Here is a 20,437-nt window from a genome sequence, read left to right as displayed (position 1 = left end):
AACAAAAATGTTATACTTACCTCCTCTGTGCAGTTGGTTTTGCACAGAGCAGCCAAATCCTCCTCTTCTCGGGTGCGTCTTCGCTGCTCCTAGCCCCTTCCTCCTTTGAGTGCCCCTCAGCCAGCAGCTTGCTACAGGGGGCACCCAAGCCAAGTCAGAGCTCTGTGTATCCATTCAGACCCAGAACCCCTCCCTCCCGATTAGCTGACTGACTTTGATTGACAGCCGTGGAAGCCAATGGTGCCGCTGCTCTGTCTCAGCTAATCAGGAGGAGTGTCTTGGATGGCTGAGGGGATCGTGAACATCGGGGGGTGCTGGGGGGGGATGCTACACACAGAAGGCTTTTTAGTGTGAAAAAGATAAAAAAAAGTCTGCCTTTACAACTCCTTTAAAGTGATTGTAAAGGTTATTTTTTTTTCTTTTAAATAACAAACATGTCATACTAAATGTACCTGTTCTATACAATGGCTTTGCACAGAGCGGCCCCAAACCGCTCCTTCTGGAGTCCCCCACCGACAATCTTGGCTCCTTCTCATCTCAGAGTGCCCCCATAGCAAGACACTTGGGGGTACTCATGCAGGCTCGACCTAGAGCCAGACTGTGTACGTCTATAGATGCTCTGTCCTTACATGATTTGATCAACAGCAGCAGGAGCCAATGATTGCGCGATATACGCCGATACCCATGCCGAGTTTGAACCACTGCGCCTGCATATACCCAGCGCAGTACACTCGGGTATAGTCGGTTAGGCTCGGCTCCTCTCCCGGTCACGTCCTGGACGTACAGGACGTGACCGCGAGAGGAGCCGAGCCTGCCCGACTATACCCGAGTGTACTGCGCTCGGTATATGCCGGCGCAGTGGTTCAAACTCAGTGCGGGAAACGGGGATCGAGCGGGGAGGACACCGCAGAAGGACGCCGGACCCGACGAGGTGGACACCACCGAAGCCGCCAGACCCGACGAGGCCGCCGAAGGACGCCGCGCAAGACACAAAACTGTAAGTACTAAAATGTAGGGGTGCACGCTATACGCCGGAGCGCGCAATACCCCGATAAATACGGTAATAGGTATTTACTCGTTTTTTAACAGAATCATTACACTATTCTGTCTGTCTACCTTGCAGACATTATTTTAGGCAAACATTTTTTTTCCTTTACAACTCCTTTAAACAAACCAGACACTAATAAACATAAGGAAAGCTGAAGAATGAGATGTATAATGTGAAATCTAGGTACAGGAGCAGGGGGTGAAATGACAGCACTATGACTAAGATACTGACTTGTGAATGGCGTTATAGAGCTGAACAATCCCAGGCTGAGTCCAGTCTTTTCCCAGCTGCGGTAAAATGTGGCCGAGAGCATCTGACCTGAAGATAGAGAGATACACAATGGATAAATATTTCATAGAAAACATGGAAATAATTTGGCCAAGCTGGTCATCATAAACAGAGAGAAATGTTAATCTGGTAGAAAATATTTTATTTTTTTTTGTTTAATTTCTTTTATTTTTTATCCCCTTTTCTTCTCTTTCTTTTTATGTTTGTGTTCTGTTGTTGGTTTGGTTGTTGTTGTTTTTTTTTTTTTTCTTCGGGAGGCGGGGGGGGGGGGGGGAGATATGAATGAAAGAGATATATGCCTGATTTTGACCAAAAGGTAAATAGGGGATGCACAATAATATGTAGGACTGTGATTGTCGGGTTGTATTATTGTTTTTGTATTATGTATTGTATTATTTTGTTTTATAATAAAAAGAGAAGTTAAATAAAAAAAAAAAAAAAAAAAATATTTTATGGTCTTCATGATACAGGAGGACATTTTATATGCTGGAAACTATCACAGATAAAGTTTGCATGCCAGTGTTTGATGAAACGTTGGCCAGAGGCGTTATCATGTGTTCAGTGTTATGCGTGAATGGCCAAATCTGCTAATGTTTGACTTAAACAATTCCCTGGGGCTTAACAGCTGTAATCTAAATAATACATAAACATTTTTGTTTATTCTCATTTGATGCTGAATCATGCTATTGCCATATTTAGGGACCCAATGCAAAAAAACATGCTTGTTCTCCAGATCTGGGATCTCACGGGATCTTTACCACGTATGTAAGCAATCATTGCTCTAAATATAATCCAGTGTGATTTTTTTGGACTTAATATATAAGGATGCATAGCTATGAAGATTATATAAGTGTGTTATGATGTACAATTAAAATCGGGGCGTTTTGATATGCTTTTAAAATTAGTGTGCTGACCCCACTTAGAAAAACTTAAATTCTCTACTCTTTAGAACTATGTTTTATTAATGTTACATAAGATTTGTATAGTTTACTATTGTCTATTTTTTGACTCCTGGACATTTTCTTATGTGTACTCTTTTGTATGCCATTTTGCTTTTTGTACCACCATTTTGTACCAAATAAAAAAGTTTGTAAACAAAAAAAAGAAAAACTTGGCATACTGGCAACTGTCTACAATTTGCAAGAGCCTGCAAAGCACAACGTCCAACGCAGCTCATCTTGCTTCTGTTTTTTTTGAGCCGCTCCTTCCTAAAAGAGAGTCTTCAGTAATAGCTCCCTCTAAGCTGGCCATACACTGATTAAAATTCATTTGGATCAACAAATCTTGGAAGAATTTTGGTCAGTGTGTGGCAGTCCCCATTCCACAGTTAAATTCTGTCCGAAGGTAATGTTGGAAAAGTTTCCTCCATTATTGGCTGCAGCCTTCATCCAATGTCCTGGTGTGGGCGATTCCTCCATCCACCTCATTTGTGTTGACTGAACAAAAAAACAAAAACTGAAGAGTGTATGGCCAGCTTAAAGAAGTCCATATGCAATACATTTTTCTTTCCTTTCACCATGGGTAGAAGGAAAGAAAATCGCTTGACTCCCCCATCAACACAGTCAGTGTTGATGAAGGGGATTCCTCCTCTGGATCCACTTACATGGATCGAATCTCGGCTGGTCCCTGCTGCACCTGTTGAATTTCGGTCCATGTATGACCGGGTTTACACTGTCACTTACCTCCAGGGTGACTGACTCAGGAACTCCACCCTTAAATCTGTGTATGAATGTGAGTAAGGCCCCTTTCACACTGAGGAAGTTTTCAGGCGGTTTAGCGCTACAAATAGTGCCTAAATAACGCCTGAAAAACTCCTGCCCTGCGGTCTCAGTGTGAAAGCTCGAGGGCTTTCACACTGAGGCGATGCGCTGGCGGGACCACTCCAAAAGTTCTGCCAGCAGTATCTTTGGAGCGGTGAGAGGAGCGGTGTGTTTACCGCTCCTTCCCATTGAAAGCAATGGGAAACCGCGGTAATGCGCCTCTGCAGAGGCGCATTGCGGGTGGTATTAACCCTTTTTCGGCCGTTAGCGGGGGCCGAATACCGCCGCAATTCCGCTGAATGTACCAAGTTGCTTGATTGATCAACTTGAGTACAACCAGCGATTATCGCTAGCGGCTGCTAGGAGGGTTGCAAGATGGTTAATCAGGATGAAAAGTCCCACATGCCATGATGGAAACTGGATATCACAGGATATGAAAGGTGTCACCAATCAAACTCATGCTTACCGGAATATGTGTAAGCCCCCATATAAGAGTGGTCTGAATGCGCTTAATTTACAATAACAGAGCCAGCATCCCAGGCTGTAAGGCACCCCCCCCCCCAATCTCCAGATGGCAAACCAATATGGTGTACTGAAGCAGGCTCACTATAACCCCAACTCCCACACGTTAGAATACACAAGCCAGGGGCATGAAATAAAAGGATACTGCACATAGTGTAATAATGTATAACAAAGTCAATTTAATAAATAAAAACTACACTCACATGGGTAGATGATATGTAAAAGCAAGTAAAATGTCAACAACTCAAACTTTTTCCAACCAGCAAAATGGCTGACAATTGATCATGCGTGGTGGGGAGCTACATAAACATGGGGCAAAAAAGTGTTAAAGTACATGCTCATACACATGATATTTATTTTGTAGCTAGATGCTTAGCTTTGCAATCTCCTATGTCTGTTGGGCTTTAGGCTAAAATAAATTGTGAACGGTCTGTTAGAAGCAATTTTGTGCAAACTTATTTTGATGTAAAAAGCCACCATGAGAAGATTCTGACCTGGTCACCGTTCCATCGATGTCGCTCACAATAATGTGGTCTGTACTGTCCCACAGGTAGATCTGCGCTCGAGTGCGGCATGTGCCTTGAAATTTGGTGCAGACGCTGAACACAACATCATTTGCTCCACTGTGTAAGTTTAGACTTCTCTGTATGGAAATAAGAATTCTGGTTATCACAGAAGTCTAGGCTGTAATAGAGGAAGCAGGCTTGCCGACTGCTATACAGAGGACATTTATCCAATCAGCTGGGTTTATAGATTATATAGAAAGTATAGCAACTAGATTTAAGTTAACTCTAATCATATCTGCAAATGATGAATTTGGATAGTTGCAATTGGTTAAGCCCCAGCTTTTTTTTTCTTTTGGACAGAGTTGAGAAGGGTTACCTTTTTTAGGTTTTTATGGCTGGTTCCTTGTCTGGAAGATTTCTTCTATACTGGTGACCACTATTAGCAAGCAGATATTACAACCCCTCCACGTTCATTCAAAACTACTTTTATTGCTGTCCGTGCCCCCAGTGGAGAAATATCCAGTCACCAGGAGAAGAATTAAGTACAATGCCCCCTGCAGGAGCACAGACAACAATACAATATTGACTGAGGTGCTAAACCTACCTTGTGCTGTCCAAAAAAGTTTTGGATAATTTTTTACTTTTAAGGGTCCAGTCTCACCACAGCCCTTGCTTTGATGTGCCAATAATCTATATGCATCTGCACATACTGCCTCCTATCATACCCTCCCCAATCCTCTCCTGCACCAACTGTCATACCCTCTCCATTTCTGTCCTGCACATGCTGCCTGCTTTTATACCTTCTGCTCTCCTCTCCTGTACCTACTGTCCACGTTCATTCCCTCCTCATTCCTCTCCCACACATACTGCAAACTGTCATACCCTTCCTATTGCTCCCCAACACATACTGCCAACTGTTGTACCCTCTCCATTCCTCTCCAACACATACTGCCCACTGTCATACCCTCCCCACTCCTCTCCTGCACCCACTGTCATACCCTCCCCACTCCTTTCCTGCACCCACTGTCATACCTTTCCCATTTCTGTCCTGCACATGCTGCCTGCTGTTATACCTTTTGCTCTCCTCTCCTGTACCTACTGTCCACTGTCATTCCCTCCTCATTCCTCTCCCACACATACTGCCGACTGTCATACCCTCCCTATTCCTCTCCCACACATACTGCCAACTGTCATACCCTCCCTATTCCTCTCCAACACATACTGCCTACTGTCATACCCTCCCTATTCCTCTCCAACACATACTGCCGACTGTCATACCCTCCCTATTCCTCTCCAACACATACTGCCAACCGTCATACCCTCCCTATTCCTCTCCAACACATACTGCTGACTGTCATACCCTCTCCATTCCTCTCCTGCACCAACTTTCATACCCTCCCCATTTCTCTCCTGCACATGCTGCCTGCTGTTATACCTTCTGCTCTCCTCTCCTGTACCTACTGTCATTCCTTCCTCATTCCTCTCCAACACATACTGCCGACTGTCATACCCTCCCTATTCCTCTCCAACACATACTGCCAACCGTCATACCCTCCCTATTCCTCTCCAACACATACTGCTGACTGTCATACCCTCTCCATTCCTCTCCTGCACCAACTTTCATACCCTCCCCATTTCTCTCCTGCACATGCTGCCTGCTGTTATACCTTCTGCTCTCCTCTCCTGTACCTACTGTCATTCCTTCCTCATTCCTCTCCAACACATACTGCCGACTGTCATACCCCCCCTATTCCTCTCCAACACATACTGCTCACTGTCATAACCTCCCTATTCCTCTCCAACACATACTGCCTACTGTCATACCCACCTTATTCCTCCCCAACACATACTGCCGACTGTCATACCCTCTACATTCCACTTCATCATATACCGCCCACTGTCATACCCTCCCCAACACATACTTCCTACTGTCATATCCTCCCTATTCCTCCCCAACACATACTGTCCTCTGTCATATACTCCCTATTCCTTTTCAACACATACTGCCCACTGTCATACCCTCCCTATTCCTTCCCAAAACATACTGCCCACTGTCATACCCTCCCTATTCCTCCCCAACACATACTGCCCACTGTCATACCCTACCCATTCCACTCCCACACATGCTTCTTGCTGTCATACCTTCTGCACTCCTCCGCTGCACTTCCGACTGTCATACTCTCCCCATTCCTCTCCCACACAAACTACCTACTCTCAGACCCTCCTCACTCCTCTCCCACACATACTGCCCACTGTCATACCCTCCCTCTTCCATTCTTGCATATACTGCCCACTGTCATACCCTTCCCACTCCTCTCCCACATGCAACCACTTGCATACCCTCCTGATTCCACTCCCACTCATACTGCCAGCTGTCATACCTTCTGCACTCCTCTCCTGTGCTTATGGTCTGCTGTCACATCATCCCTACCCCTGCAAATCATAGCCAATAAAAAAGTTCTTTAACTTCAGAAAAAGAATACATAATTGGACAGCCACAATTCTCTCTCTTACTATCTGCTCAGATGTCAGACGTAGGGATTTCCGAAATGGACAGGGTTGTTCTGGAACTGCTGAGGGTTCTGTTGCAACTTCCACATTCTCCTCTGACCTGAGTAAACAAAAGGATTCAAATCAAAGCATTAAATCTGCTAACAAGAGGAAATTCAAGAAAAATAAGAGAAAGGGACTGATACAGTAGGTAAAGCGGACCAGGGATAGAGAGTAAATAACCATAAAAACTAATACACTCACCTATTGAGGCCATCATCTCCGTTCTGTTCCACATGCTCCTTAGGAATGGATACTGGCTGCACGAGGAGCAGAGTGATGGAGAGAGCGTGTTGGAAGAGCGAGATAGGTAGAACTGTAAGGGTGTGCACAGTAATGTATGGATAAACATTGAAGGGTATTTAAAGCCAAAACATTTATTTTGTTTTGGATAGAGTGAGGAACAGTTAAAACCCCTGTCAGGTTTTTATTGCTGTCTGTGTCCCCACTGGACAGATTCACACTCACTATTTGTCCTGTTGACCATTGTCGACCATTGTCTCTAAAACAGGAAGTGATAGGAAATCCAAAATGTTAGAGCTGTCACAGAATCGGGAATAAGAATAGAGGGGAAATCTTCAAATGAGGACACCTGCTTTAGCTGTGAAGATATTTCCTCCTACTTCCTGCTGTGTCTCCGTAACAGGATGTACAGGGGAAATTCAATGATAGGACATGGACAGACAAAAATAAATATACAACCCAACAGAGATCTTAACCATTCTTAACCACTTTATCCAAAATCTCAAAAATTATTTGGCTTTGCATACGATTTACAACTAGGACAAATCAACATAAAAATGATATTATATATATATATATATATATATATATATATATATATATATATATATATATATATATATATATGTATAAAAATATAAAAAATTACACTCCTGTTTCAGTTTCTCAACTTCCATATTCACCTGCTATTTCCTTTTGGGATAAAGGTTTTACATATATAAAATCAGTTTTAAATTTGCCTCATCCCTGTAACTGATACATCTGCAAGAGAGCTTGTTCTTTTGAAAAACAGACTTGCTGGCTGGAGCATCAGATGAAAACAGAAGAAAAAAGAAAGCCTAAGGAAGAAACCTAATGCAGCCAAAATATCTAAGAATTGGTAAGCTGCAATAAAACAAATGTTTGCCTTTAGGTTTAATACTGCTTAAAGGAAGCCAGTGGCTGATTCCACCTTCCAAAGTTATAATTTGGGGTGCACTGACCCATAAACTGAAGGAAGATTTTATTGTGAATAGCCCTGTGTCAGGGGAAATGATACTCTCTTGAAGCAAGGTGCAAATCTGAGGCTCTGACTAGATAAGAATAAAGATGAATGTGTAAGGGATGTCAAAATCATGTACCCCATAAAAAAAGATTATAGTTCTGTTAATAGAAAAAGTAAAACTCATGGCATTTCTTTTAAAACACCAGTAGATGGCAGCAAAAAGTTAAAAGTCTGAATGACAGAGAGCACATTTTAATGGAACACTGCTAGAATAGTACAGGGAACCAAAAAGACAGACCTTTGGTGGGAACAGAATAGCAGTTGCTATCCTGTCTACCAGACTGAAGGTCATGCTTATGTCATTGCAGGTAACAGGGAGCATATTTAGAGCTATAAAGAGGGCGAAATTGATTTAATTTACATCCCTGTGATTAGTAAAGGCTGTGGTCGCTGCTGCGTGATTAAATAACCTATAATAACATGATTAAATAACATATCAGAACATGTGCAATTGTTTATAATTTTTTATGATGACGTTATTCCTGTATATGAGCATGTTATTATTATAGATATGTATTATTATGTAGGAACAGAATAGCAGGTGCTATCCTGTCTATCAGACTGAAGGTCATGTTTATGTCATTGCAGAAACTTTTCAAAAATAAAAACACTTATGGTTTCATCTGGCTTCGCACATTGAAAATAATTGACCATACTTTCAGCATATGTGCAACAAATGCTTCTGTGGAGGAAACTGTAATACGTGGATCAAACTACGTGGATTTATTCACCCATATGTTTATGTTAACCACTTAAGGACCGCCTCCTGCACATTTACGTCGGCATAATGGCACGTACAGGTACATGCTGTGCTATTGCCCAGCTGTGGGTCGCGGGCGCGCGACCCGGTCCGAAGCTTCGTGACCGGGACCGCAGGACCCGATTGCCGCTTGAGTCCCGCGATCGGTCCCCGGAGCTGAAGAACGAGGAGAACCGTGTGTAAACACGTCTTCCCCGTTCTTCACTGTGGCGGCGTCATCAATCGTGTGGTCCCTTTTATAGGGGTACATAATCGATGACGTCACACCTACAGCCACACCCCCCTACAGTTGTAAACACACTTCAGGTCACACATAACCCCATCAGCACCCCCTTGTGGTTAACCCCCAAACTGCAATTGTCATTTTCACAGTAAACAATGCATTTTAAATGCATTTTTTGCTGTGAAAATGACGATGGCCCCAAAAATGTGTCAAAATTGTCCGAAGTGTCCGCCATAATGTCGCAGTCACAAAAAAAAACGCTGATCGCCGCCATAAGTAGTAAAAAAAAAACAATTGATAAAAATGCAATAAAACTATCCCCTATTTTGTAAACGCTATAAATTTTAAACGCTTACTGCAATTTCTTTTACCAAAAGTAAAAAATATTGAATTGTTTTCAAAATTGTCGCTCTCTTTTTGTTTATAGCGCAAAAAATAAAAACCGCAGAGGTGATCAAATACTACCAAAAGAAATCTCTATTTGTGGGAAAAAAAGGACGCCAATTTTGTTTGGTAGCCACGTCGCACGACTGCGCAATTGTCTGTTAAAGCAACGCAGTGCCGAATCGCAAAACCATACCGGGTCCTTTAGCTGCATTTTGGTCCGGGTCTTAAGTGGTTAAGGACCAAACCTACAGTGGCCCCCAGGACAAATGCAAAGGGTGATTCATAATTACAGGGGCACAGACAACAATCAACGCCTCACATGGGGTTCTAACCTGAAGTTTAAAAAAGTTTTGGCTATAGATATTAAGTCAAGCACTTGCACATCTATAACTTTCACTTCTCTAACCTTGTGTCTTACTAGATCTGTCCCTGTGGGGTTGATATACTAAAACTGGAGAGTGCAAAATCTGGTGAAGTTGTGCATGGAAGCCAATCAGCTTCTAACTTCAGCTTGTTCAATTAGGCATTGGGGGAAAAAAACTTAAAAATGTAAACTAATATAAGCCTGAAGAACAAGGGAACATAATCCTGGACTGAGTCTTATCTAGTGAAAAATAAAGTCCTAAATATGACCAGCTATGTGATAAGGCTGGGAGAACAGCAGCATTATAAGAAAGTGTATAGATTTTACTGTGCAAATTTGAGTACCTTTGTTTACTCACCGGTTGGTTGGGCAGACTTCTTCTTCTCCAAGAAAACCACCAACCCCGACTTCGAGGAGGCATCCTCTGCTGAGTCATCTGATCGATCACCCCCTAACAGACAGCAGGGAAAAGCATAAGCAGAAGAATGACAGAAATAGGAGCCTGATATGACCTGCTATACAGGGGCTTATCTACCGCGAGGCAAGCAAGGCGTTTTCCTTCGGTGGCATTTTTTAGAGCGGAAGCACCGCTCCACAAGTGACCTTGATATAGCCGAATGAAGGCTACAGCGCAGTTGTCCAGTTCTGGGAAGGCGTCTATTGACAACCTCCCAAAACCGCACCCAGCGCGCTCTGTGATTGCTGTGTCCTTCGGAAACAGCTGATCACAGATCAGGCTAAAGAGCCAATCACAGCGGCTCACATCAGCTGTGTCCAATCACAGCTGTTTACGATGTAAACACACTTGCCCGTTATCGGCATTCCTTGTCTCACGCTATCATCCGCATGAGAAGAGGAGAGAGGACATCCACACTGATAATCAGGGTACTAATCATCAGTGTTCTGATTATCAGTGCAGCCCCAACAGTGTCCATCAGTGCCGTCTATCAGTGCCAATCAGTGCTGCCAATAAGTGCGTCCTCATCAGTGCCACCATTCAGTGCTGCCAATAAGTGCATCCTCATCAGTGCTGCCAATAAGTGCATCCTCATCAGTGCCACCTATCAGTTCCCATCAGTACCAACTATCAGTGCCACATATCAGTGCAGCTTCATCAGTGCCACCTCATCCTCTACCCTGCTGACCCCGTCCTATATCCCACTGACCCCATTGACCACATATGTGGACTTTGACGAATTATGACTCAGGGTCCGATGATGAGGAAGCTACAACTGTTCACTGTGAACGGCTGCAGCTTTCTCATCAGACTCTGAAACAAGAACGGTATACCACAGCTGGGGTGGCACAAATTTAGATTTTAGTCTTGCTTAGGGTGGCACAAAACCAAAATATACCACTGCTGCTATACATTACCTGGGGCAGTTCTTGGTTGAAGGCTTGCATACATAACACAAGAGGAGCAGCTGTTGCCCAATTGTAATACCTTTGGGTAGTATAAAAGAAATAACATTAGTGAACTTTTTAAGGTGTTCTTAACAGTAAGAAGGGGCAAAAAAGCCATGAATACATTCAACAGATCATTTTTAAAGAGAAAATTACACATTTTTTGTTAACCATTTAAAAATCCTGTTCTTATCCATAGTTGTATCTATATCTTTAAATGAATAAAAACCTTGATTATTACATTTGCAGGCTTGACTTTCCCGTTTAGTTGTGTGCCATAGTGAATGTGCTCTTTACACTGCAAGTTTACCAGCCTGGCAGCTGTTTGAAAATGCTGAAGGAAGCTGATCCTGTACGGATTTGATGACGCACTGCAATGGTTGATCACCTAATCAAGGATCAGGTGATTTAGGCCCCTTTCACACTGGGTTGGGAAGTGCGCTGACGGTATAGCGGCGCTTTTTTTAGCGGCGCAATACCGTCTGAATTGCGGCGGTATTTGGCTGCTAGTGGTGCGGTTTTAACGTATAGCCTCGGTGTCCCATCGTTTTCAATGGGAAGGAGCGGTGGAGGAGCAGTAAACACACCGTTCCTTCACCGATCCAAAGATGCGGCTAGCAGGACTTTTTGAGCGGTCCTGCTAGTGCACCGCCTCAGTGTGAAGGCACTCAGGCTTTCACACAGAGACTACAGGGCAGGAGTTTTCCAGGCGATATTTAAACCTAGTGTGAAAAGGGCATTAGGGTTAATACTAAGAGCAGTAGATATGAAAGTGGTTCCAACCTGGAAGTGCTCATTTGCAGTTTCAGAGATTTTTAAAACTTGTTTGAACATCATTGTGACCTTCCCAATCTTTCCCTCTTCTCAAGCTCTGTCGATTTGCTTTAAAAATACCTTAGAACACATTAGCTCTGTTAATATATCCAGGAACACCAAGTAACATACTACGGGGCAGATCCACGTACCTCTGCGCCGGGCGCAGCGTATCTAAGATACACTACGCCGCCGTAACTTTGTGCTTTTTTTTCGAATCCTGAAGGAATTTGCGCTGTAAGTTACGGCGGCGTTGTGTATCTTTGGCGGCGTAATGGCGCGCCATTCAAATCTCTGTGATGGGGGCGTGTTTTATGTTAATACGTCATGACCCGACGTAAACAACGTTTTTTTTTAACTGCGCATTCGACCTCCGTGGGGGTATCTCAGTGCGCACGCTCGAAATTTACCCGGAACAAGCCAATGCTTACGACGGTGACGTCATTCTACGCAAATCCCTATTTGCGAACGACTTACGCAAACAACGTAAAAAATTCAAAATTGTACGCGGGAACGACGGCCATACTTAACATTGAGTATGCCTTATAACAGCAGCTTTAACTATACGCCGGAAAAAGCGGAACGCAAACGACGTAAACAAAATGCGCCGGCCGGTCGTACGTTCGTGGATCGCCGTAAATAGCTAATTTGCATACTCGACGTGGAATTCGACGGAAACGCCACCTAGCGGCCGTCGAAAAATTGCAGCTTAGATCCGACGGCGCACTAAGACGTACGCCTGTCGGATCTAGCCGAGATGCCGTCGTATCTTGTTTTGAGGATACAAAACAAAGATACGACGCGCAAAATTTTAAATTACACGGAGTATCAATAGATACGCCGGCGTAATTTCTTTGTGGATCTGCCCCTAAAACTTTAAAGAAATCATTAAACAATAACGGAGGAAATAAGTTATAAAATGGTTCACACTTTTTGTTTATCTGAAGCACCAGTCTTGGGTTGTCTATCAGTGAAGGGTTTTTGCAGAAATCGGAATATGAGATCTTGTATTTCTGGAACCGATCTGTGTGTGGAGAGAAGACAATTAGACTGCAGGTAAACACAACACGGTGTAAATGTAAAGCTGGATGTAGAGGTCGTACAGAGATCAGATACTCTTACCCAATTCAGCCAACAACCAACCAACCCTTGGCAATTTACACTTTAAGTAATCAAACTGCTTAAAGTGTTTGTTAAGGTCAAACATTTTCTTCTATAGTTCCCTCTGGTATATAACACTAAGCTCCCCAGTGGATGTAATTTTAAAAAATATGAGGTATAATAGCTTACTTCAGAGCGCCATTCGGCACTCAGCTGACTGCCCGTCGGGTCTCTTGTCCTGGTCTGATCGCTGCAGGGGTAAGTGCTGGGAAACCCCCCGCTGACATCACCTGAGATGAGGAGAGGAGGGGAGGAGACCGGCGGGCAGTCACGTGAACGCTAAACGGTGCTCTGAAGTAAGCTATTGTACCGCAGATTTTTAAACTATTGAAGAAAAACACTGTTTTTTTTTTAGAGCAGGAGGGAAGGATCAGGGAGCTGACAAGCAGGGAGGGGAGGGTGGAGTAGAACAGAGGAGACACAGACACAGAAAGCAGGGCTACGGGTGACGGAGGCATGTATGCTGACAACGATGTCAGGGTTCAGCAGCCCTGACATATAGGAGTCAGCGTACAGAGGGGAGGGCAGAAACTGACAGGATCAGCCAGGTATTTCAGGTGATACAGGGGGCCAAGTTACACAGCACAAGCACTGTGCTGTAAAAACATGCTTTAAAGAAACAGGATAAAACTATTTTTTTTTGGGGGGGGGGGGGGGGGGGTTAACAAACATTTTAAGTAAAACAAAAATCGCAAAAGGTTATGTGATATAAAGTCTTACCATCTCCCCCAACAATCTTCATATAATACTCATTGTAACACCCTGCTGTACAGATACTGTGACTTTGTCATTGTCAGCATACCTTCAGGAATGTTCCAGGAGTCTGCAAGGCCTCCGCATAATGACAAAGCTACACACGACATGGGTGACTCCATATTGTCATCTGCTTCGTTCTCTGAGTTGTGCTGATTGGGTGGCGGTGGTGGGTGTGGGTCACTGTGGAAAGACAGAAGGTTTCTTTTCAAAGGCTGATGAATTGTAATTGTCTAGGTTTAAAGCTGAACTCCAGGATAAGAAAATATTGTCTAAATTATGTCATGTGTATTCATATTCAGTCTAGTTGTGTTTTGCATTTTTCATTTGCATTTTTCTTCCAGATCTTTGCAATAATCCAGAGTTAAACCTCGAGTGTGGGAGCTTCCTGTAATAAAGACCAGTCACTGCTGTTCTCTCTCTTTGTGCAAGGTGACTGGTCTTGTCTCCGCCCCCTCCTGCAGTTTTATTTAGGCAGCCTGTGGGTGGAGCCTGCTGGGTCCCTCCCACAGCTCTGCTCTCTGCATAGTGATGATGTCACTGCTACTTTTACAAGATAATATTAAAGGATTTGTGTCCATTGTGGCATTTGAGGATTATATTTAAGTGAAGATTTCTGTGCCCAGAGTTCAGCTTTAACTTAAATTAATTATGGGATAATTATTGCATGTTGTGTCTACTATTTCACTACAGTGCAGCTACATTCTTATATACTCTCCAATACTGACCTGTTGGGAAAATAGAGGGATACTTCCTGAGAGTCCGGAGAAAGCGCTTCCTCAGGTAAAAATGTTAGAGATGCAGAAGGAGCGTCTGCAAGAGAGAAATACTCAAACTGAAAAGCATTTAGAGTTTTAGGTTGTATACTAGGACAGTTCATTTTTTAACCACTTAGCCGGCCAATTCTGTCACTTCTCACATGTAAAAATCTACCCTTTTTTGCTAGAAAAATACTTAGATAGAACCCCCAAACATTATATATATATATATATATATATATATATATACAGGGCTCAAAATTTCAAGTCCTGAGCTACTAGCCAGGCCTCAAGAGTTACTCGCCACCAGTTGCCCCACCCAATTCATACACTGCCCTGCGCCTAATTGCACCCGTAAACACGCCCTCGTAGATTATCTCATGGAATGACAGTGTTTTATGCAGAATCAAGTTACAAAATTAAATATTACCAACAACAACTTTAACAAAATGGGGAATGGGGGCAGACCAGAGGGACAGGGCACTGGGGGCAGACCAGAGGGACAGGGCACTGGGGGCAGACCAGAGGGACAGGGCACTAGAACTGGGTCTCTTCCCCATTCTCTTGCTGTCTCCTCTGCAACTCCCATTCATCCATCATCTCTCTCCCATTCATCTCATCATCAGGAGCCTGTGTGTGTGCGGCTCCACGCTTGCGTGTCCCCACTTCCCCCTTTTATTCAGGCTGGCAGAGAGGAGAGGAACTGCAGCACAGCGGGAGGGAGTACAATCCAGCGCTGAGATCCACACAACTGCACAGCCATTGACACCATAGCACAGCGCACACTGACAGCGCACAGCACACATTGAGACCAGTCTGTTTACAGTGCTCAGGCTAAACTGTTGGACACTTACATAGAGCACAAGGAGAAGAAAACTGCACAAACTAGAAGGCTGCCGCTCTCATGTCAGGGCAACTTTGAGTGAGTGCTGCACCGGAGTGGTAATTTTTGCAAGAGAGGTCATACTGTTAGGTCCCATGGCTTAATGAGAATTGTAAGGAGAGCACCTGTGTACTGCTCTGCCTGTGCGCGACTCACCAGACTACTTTTCCCGAGCATGCACCTTTCCTCTTCGGCCGACAATCTCATCGGGACTCTAAGTGTAGGCACAGATTGGAGGGAGATTGGTCATGCAGCCCTGTCATCACTCGCCCCCAGCTTAAATCCACTCGCCAAATGCTAGTAGGCGAGTGGAAATTTTGAGGGCTGATATATATATATATATATATATATACAGTGATGAAAATAAGTATTTGAACACCCTGCTATTTTGCAAGTTCTCCCACTTGGAAATCATGGAGGGGTCTGAAATTGTTATCGTAGGTGCATGTCCACTGTGAGAGACATAATCAAAAAAAAAAAAATCCAGAAATCACAATGTATGATTTTTTTAACTATTTATTTGTATGATACAGCTGCAAATAAGTATTTGAACACCTGAGAAAATCAATGTTAATATTTGGTACATTAGCCTTTGTTTGCAATTACAGCGGTCAAACGTTTCTTGTAGTTTTTCACCAGGTTTGCACACACTGGAGGAGGGATTTTGGCCCACTCCTCCACACAGATCTTCTCTAGATCAGTCAGGTTTCTGGGCTGTCGCTGAGAAACACGGAGTTTGAGCTCCCTCCAAAGATTCTCTATTGGGTTTAGGTCTGGAGACTGGCTAGGCCACGCCAGAACCTTGATATGCTTCTTACAGAGCCACTCCTTGGTTATCCTGGCTGTGTGCTTCGGGTCATTGTCATGTTGGAAGACCCAGCCTCGACCCATCTTCAAAGCTCTAACTGAGGGAAGGAGGTTGTTGCCCAAAATCTCGCAATACATGGCCCGGGTCATCCTCTCCTTAATACAGTGCAGTCGCCCTGTCCCATGTGCAGAAAAACACCCCCAAAGCATGATGCTACCACCCCCATGCTTCACAGTAGGGATGATGTTCTTGGGATGGTACTCATCATTCTTCTTCCTCCAAACACGGTTAGTGGAATTATGACCAAAAAGTTCTATTTTGGTCTCATCTGACCACATGACTTTCTCCCATGACTCCTCTGGATCATCCAAATGGTCATTGGCAAACTTAAGACGGGCCTTGACATGTGCTGGTATAAGCAGGGGAACCTTCCGTGCCATGCATGATTTCAAACCATGACGTCTTAGTGTATTACCAACAGTAACCTTGGAAATGGTGGTCCCAGCTCTTTTCAGGTCATTGACCAGCTCCTCCCGTGTAGTCCTGGGCTGATTTCTCACCTTTCTTAGGATCATTGAGACCCCACGAGGTGAGATTTTGCATGGAGCCCCAGTCCGAGGAAGATTGACAGTCATGTTTAGCTTCTTCCATTTTCTAATGATTGCTCCAACAGTGGACCTTTTTTCACCAAGCTGCTTGGCAATTTCCCTGTAGCCTTTTCCAGCCTTGTGGAGGTGTACAATTTTGTCTCTAGTGTCTTTGGACAGCTCTTTGGTCTTGGCCATGTTAGATTCTTACTGATTGTATGGGGTGGACAGGTGTCTTTATGCAGCTAATGACCTCAAACAGGTGCATCTAATTTAGGATAATAAATGGAGTGTAGGTGGACATTTTAAAGGCAGACTAACAGGTCTTTGAGGGTCAGAATTCTAGCTGATAGACAGGTGTTCAAATACTTATTTGCAGCTGTATCATACAAATAAATAGTTAAAAAATCATAAATTGTGATTTCTGGAATTTTTTTTTTGATTATGTCTCTCACAGTGGACATGCACCTACGATGACAATTTCAGACCCCTCCATGATTTCCAAGTGGGAGAACTTGCAAAATAACAGGGTGTTCAAATACTTATTTTCCTCACTGTATATTAGCAAAGGCCCTATAGAATAAAATGATAGGTGTCGCAATTTTTTATGTCACACAGTATTTGTGCAACTTTTCAAACCCACTTTAATAAATTGTATTGCACACACACAATAAAATCTAACTCTGATTAATGCTGTAAATTTATGAGTCGTAATTGGGTCCGGGTTATTAAGAGTTCAGGGCTGGATGATTTATCCTGGCAGCTCTCTGGTGCCTCCCTCTTTTTCCAGAATATTGATTAATGTTTTGGAACTAGTGGGCAGGGGTGAGTAGGAGCTGCCTTGAATGTTTATTAGACCTCAGCCAATCCCCAGGTGTGGGCTGGCAGAAGAAAATCCCATAAATCAATATGGGCCATTCCAGCAGGGGAGTCGGGTGGAAGCTGGAGATGCAATGCTGAGGAGGTGGTTGGTAGCCCTTGAGGCAAACCCCCTAGTCTGGGAAGGGGAAGTGCTCTGCCTTGGGCGCTCTCTCCCTGTTTTTCACTTCCTCTTACTCCAACAGCTTAATAGTTACATGTAGGAACCTTCACCACTTTAACCCTTCTCTGCTACTCAAAATCTATATGACAAAATCTCACCCTGTCCTGCCCCAACCTAGCCATTTCTGTCTACAATAGTTTACGGTCATCCTCCCTAGACACACTCGTCCTCCTCACTACACACAGAATCAAGCCCAAGCCCTACAATCTTGGCAAACAGGCAACACCATAAGTCTCAAAAAAAGGGAACATAGCCGATCCCTTGAGCGTCTGTGGCAAATTGAGAACTGGGGGGTGCCGCAAATTGAGAACTGGGGGGGAGCTGTCGTGAATTGGTAACCGGGGGGGGGCTGCCATGAATAAATCAGGGTATAAATCAGGCAGGCAGAAAGCTCTGAGGTCTCTTCCCTGGAGATGATGACCTGACCCACATGGTGACGTAATATCTCTCTCTCTCTCTCTCTCTCTCTCTCTCCCTACTTCCTTCTATCTTAAGATTTTGAGTATAATAGGAGTCTGTGGATGTTCATTGTAACCATATCTGAGTTAGGCCTTAGTTATCCTTATAACCTGGCAACACTATACCTGTAACATCACCTAGGGATATTTGGTAATTTCTAATCATTAATTTTCTTCATCTCTGTAATTTTTCCTTTCCTACGACTTGTCCTGATTTACTGATGTGTCAATTGAAGCAATATTCCTATTTGTATTATTGTGTATTATCGGTAACATCTTTGTTTTAAAGGTGGTATAATTTATGTTACGGTCACGAATATCAGATTAATACAAGTTTCTTTTCTGTATCAATAAATGTAATAATTTTCTCTTTTTTGCACCGCTATTCTTTGTTTTAATTTTTATATAGACAAAAAGGTTTTAATTGCTTATTTTAATAATTTAAGTGAGGTAATATTATTTCTATGACAAGAGGGACCCGAGAAGAGGAGGATCCAGACTGCTCTGTGCAAATCCACTGCAACAGAACAGGCAAGTTTAATATGTTTGTTATTTCTATGGGAGAAATACGGGACTTTACAATCATTTTGGTACATGCAATGCTTTGATCATTTAACCCCGCTACTATAGACTAGGTTGCTAAACTTTTTTTTTCTAATGTCCACCTAACCATCTGCTCCCTGGACCTTCTGTTCCGTTGCAAATAATACAGAAACCCTCTAACTCACATCTCCAATCTCTCCCTCTCTTCTAGACACTTTCCCTACACTCTAAAACATTCATTAGTCAACCCCATACCTAAAAAGCCCTAATTGGATCCCACAAATCTTAACAACCTATGTCCCCTCTCCTTGCTCATTTTTTCCTCCAAACAACCTGAACGTCTGGTCTGCAACCAACTGAGCTACCACTACACTGAGAATAACCTTCTTGATTCCCTTTAGTCTGGATTTTTCCCTCAACACTCCACAAACACTGATCTCCTAAAACTCACAGATGATTTACTAATAGCTAAAAGTGATCTGTAGTGGATCATTTTTTTTAAAGAAGGTTGACAGGCTTTGGATATGCTTTATTTAATTTGATAATTTCATCCAAGCTAGTTCACAAATCACATCAGTTAGGTACCATTTTTGTTTTGTGGAATTTAATGGCTGACATATTTCCTGTACAATATTTTATATCAGCTATAAAGTATATATAAAGCCAAAACCTTTTGTATTTTTGGTATAGTAGGGCCCTGGTGCCTAACTTGCAATCCTTACTGTTGTGCTGTATATTCAGATGTAGGCCTTTGAGTGGAAGAAACCAGGATGAGCTGCTACCGTATTTATCGGCGTATACCGCGCACTATTTTGCCCTGAAAATCAGGGCAAAATCGTGGGTGCGCGATATACGCCGATACCCGCTTTCCCGCCACGAGTTTGAATCGAGCGGGAGGACGCCGCAGAAGGACGCCGGACCCGCCGAAGATGGACACCGGACCCGCCGAAGATGGAAACCGGACCCGCCGAAGATGGACACCGGACCCGCCGAAGATGGACACCGGACCCGCCGAAGATGGACACCGGACCCGCCGAAGATGGACGCCCGACCCGCCGAAGAGGACACCCGAAGCCGCAGAAGGACGCCGGACCCGACGAGGCCGCAGATGGACGCCGCGCAAGACACCAAAACTGTAAGTACAAAAAAACAAAAAATCTTTTTTTCCCACAGGATTGGGGGCCACTTTGGGGGTGCGCGGTATACGCCAGAGCGCGTTATACCGCGATAAATACGGTATATACAGAATGTTTTTTGTTTTTTTTTTGTTATCAAAAAGGTACCGGTATTTACTGTAGAAAAGCTAAAGGGCACATACATAACAAGTCAACAGCCAAGAAAAGGAAAAGAAGGGCTGCATAGGATACATTGACAGTCGTACAAATATAAGGAGCACTATATAAACACAAAAATATCCCTGAAAAAAGTACCAAGTACAACTTCCAGCATACCCCTCACTTTAGCTTGCAAAAGGAGAAACAGAGGCATAAAACATAATAATAATAAAAAAATATATAAAAAAGGGGGAAAA

At 43.5% G+C, this 20,437-nt stretch overlaps 1 protein-coding gene across 4 annotated transcripts in view; it reads right to left on the bottom strand.

The window, feature by feature from the left end:
- The window catches only part of LOC120918761 (phosphatidate phosphatase LPIN3-like), an 87,773-nt gene that overhangs the window by 11,480 nt on the left and 55,856 nt on the right, over window positions 1-20,437 (bottom strand). For all 4 annotated transcript variants that reach the window (XM_040330525.1, XM_040330523.1, XM_040330524.1 and 1 more), the window contains exons 8-16: window positions 14,556-14,640; window positions 13,877-14,010; window positions 12,844-12,937; window positions 11,071-11,140; window positions 10,055-10,147; window positions 6,879-6,934; window positions 6,639-6,735; window positions 4,113-4,261; window positions 1,280-1,366 (exon numbers count right to left, since the gene is read on the bottom strand). In XM_040330525.1, the coding sequence (XP_040186459.1) occupies window positions 1,280-1,366; window positions 4,113-4,261; window positions 6,639-6,735; window positions 6,879-6,934; window positions 10,055-10,147; window positions 11,071-11,140; window positions 12,844-12,937; window positions 13,877-14,010; window positions 14,556-14,640 (865 nt within the window). The remainder of the gene's footprint in view (window positions 1-1,279; window positions 1,367-4,112; window positions 4,262-6,638; window positions 6,736-6,878; window positions 6,935-10,054; window positions 10,148-11,070; window positions 11,141-12,843; window positions 12,938-13,876; window positions 14,011-14,555; window positions 14,641-20,437) is intronic.

This window comes from Rana temporaria, chromosome 12 (genome assembly GCF_905171775.1).
Source record: "Rana temporaria chromosome 12, aRanTem1.1, whole genome shotgun sequence".
Classification (NCBI taxonomy): domain Eukaryota; kingdom Metazoa; phylum Chordata; class Amphibia; order Anura; family Ranidae; genus Rana; species Rana temporaria.
The sequence above is the reverse complement of the archived record's forward strand: the minus strand, read 5'-3'. Positions and strand labels throughout refer to the sequence as shown.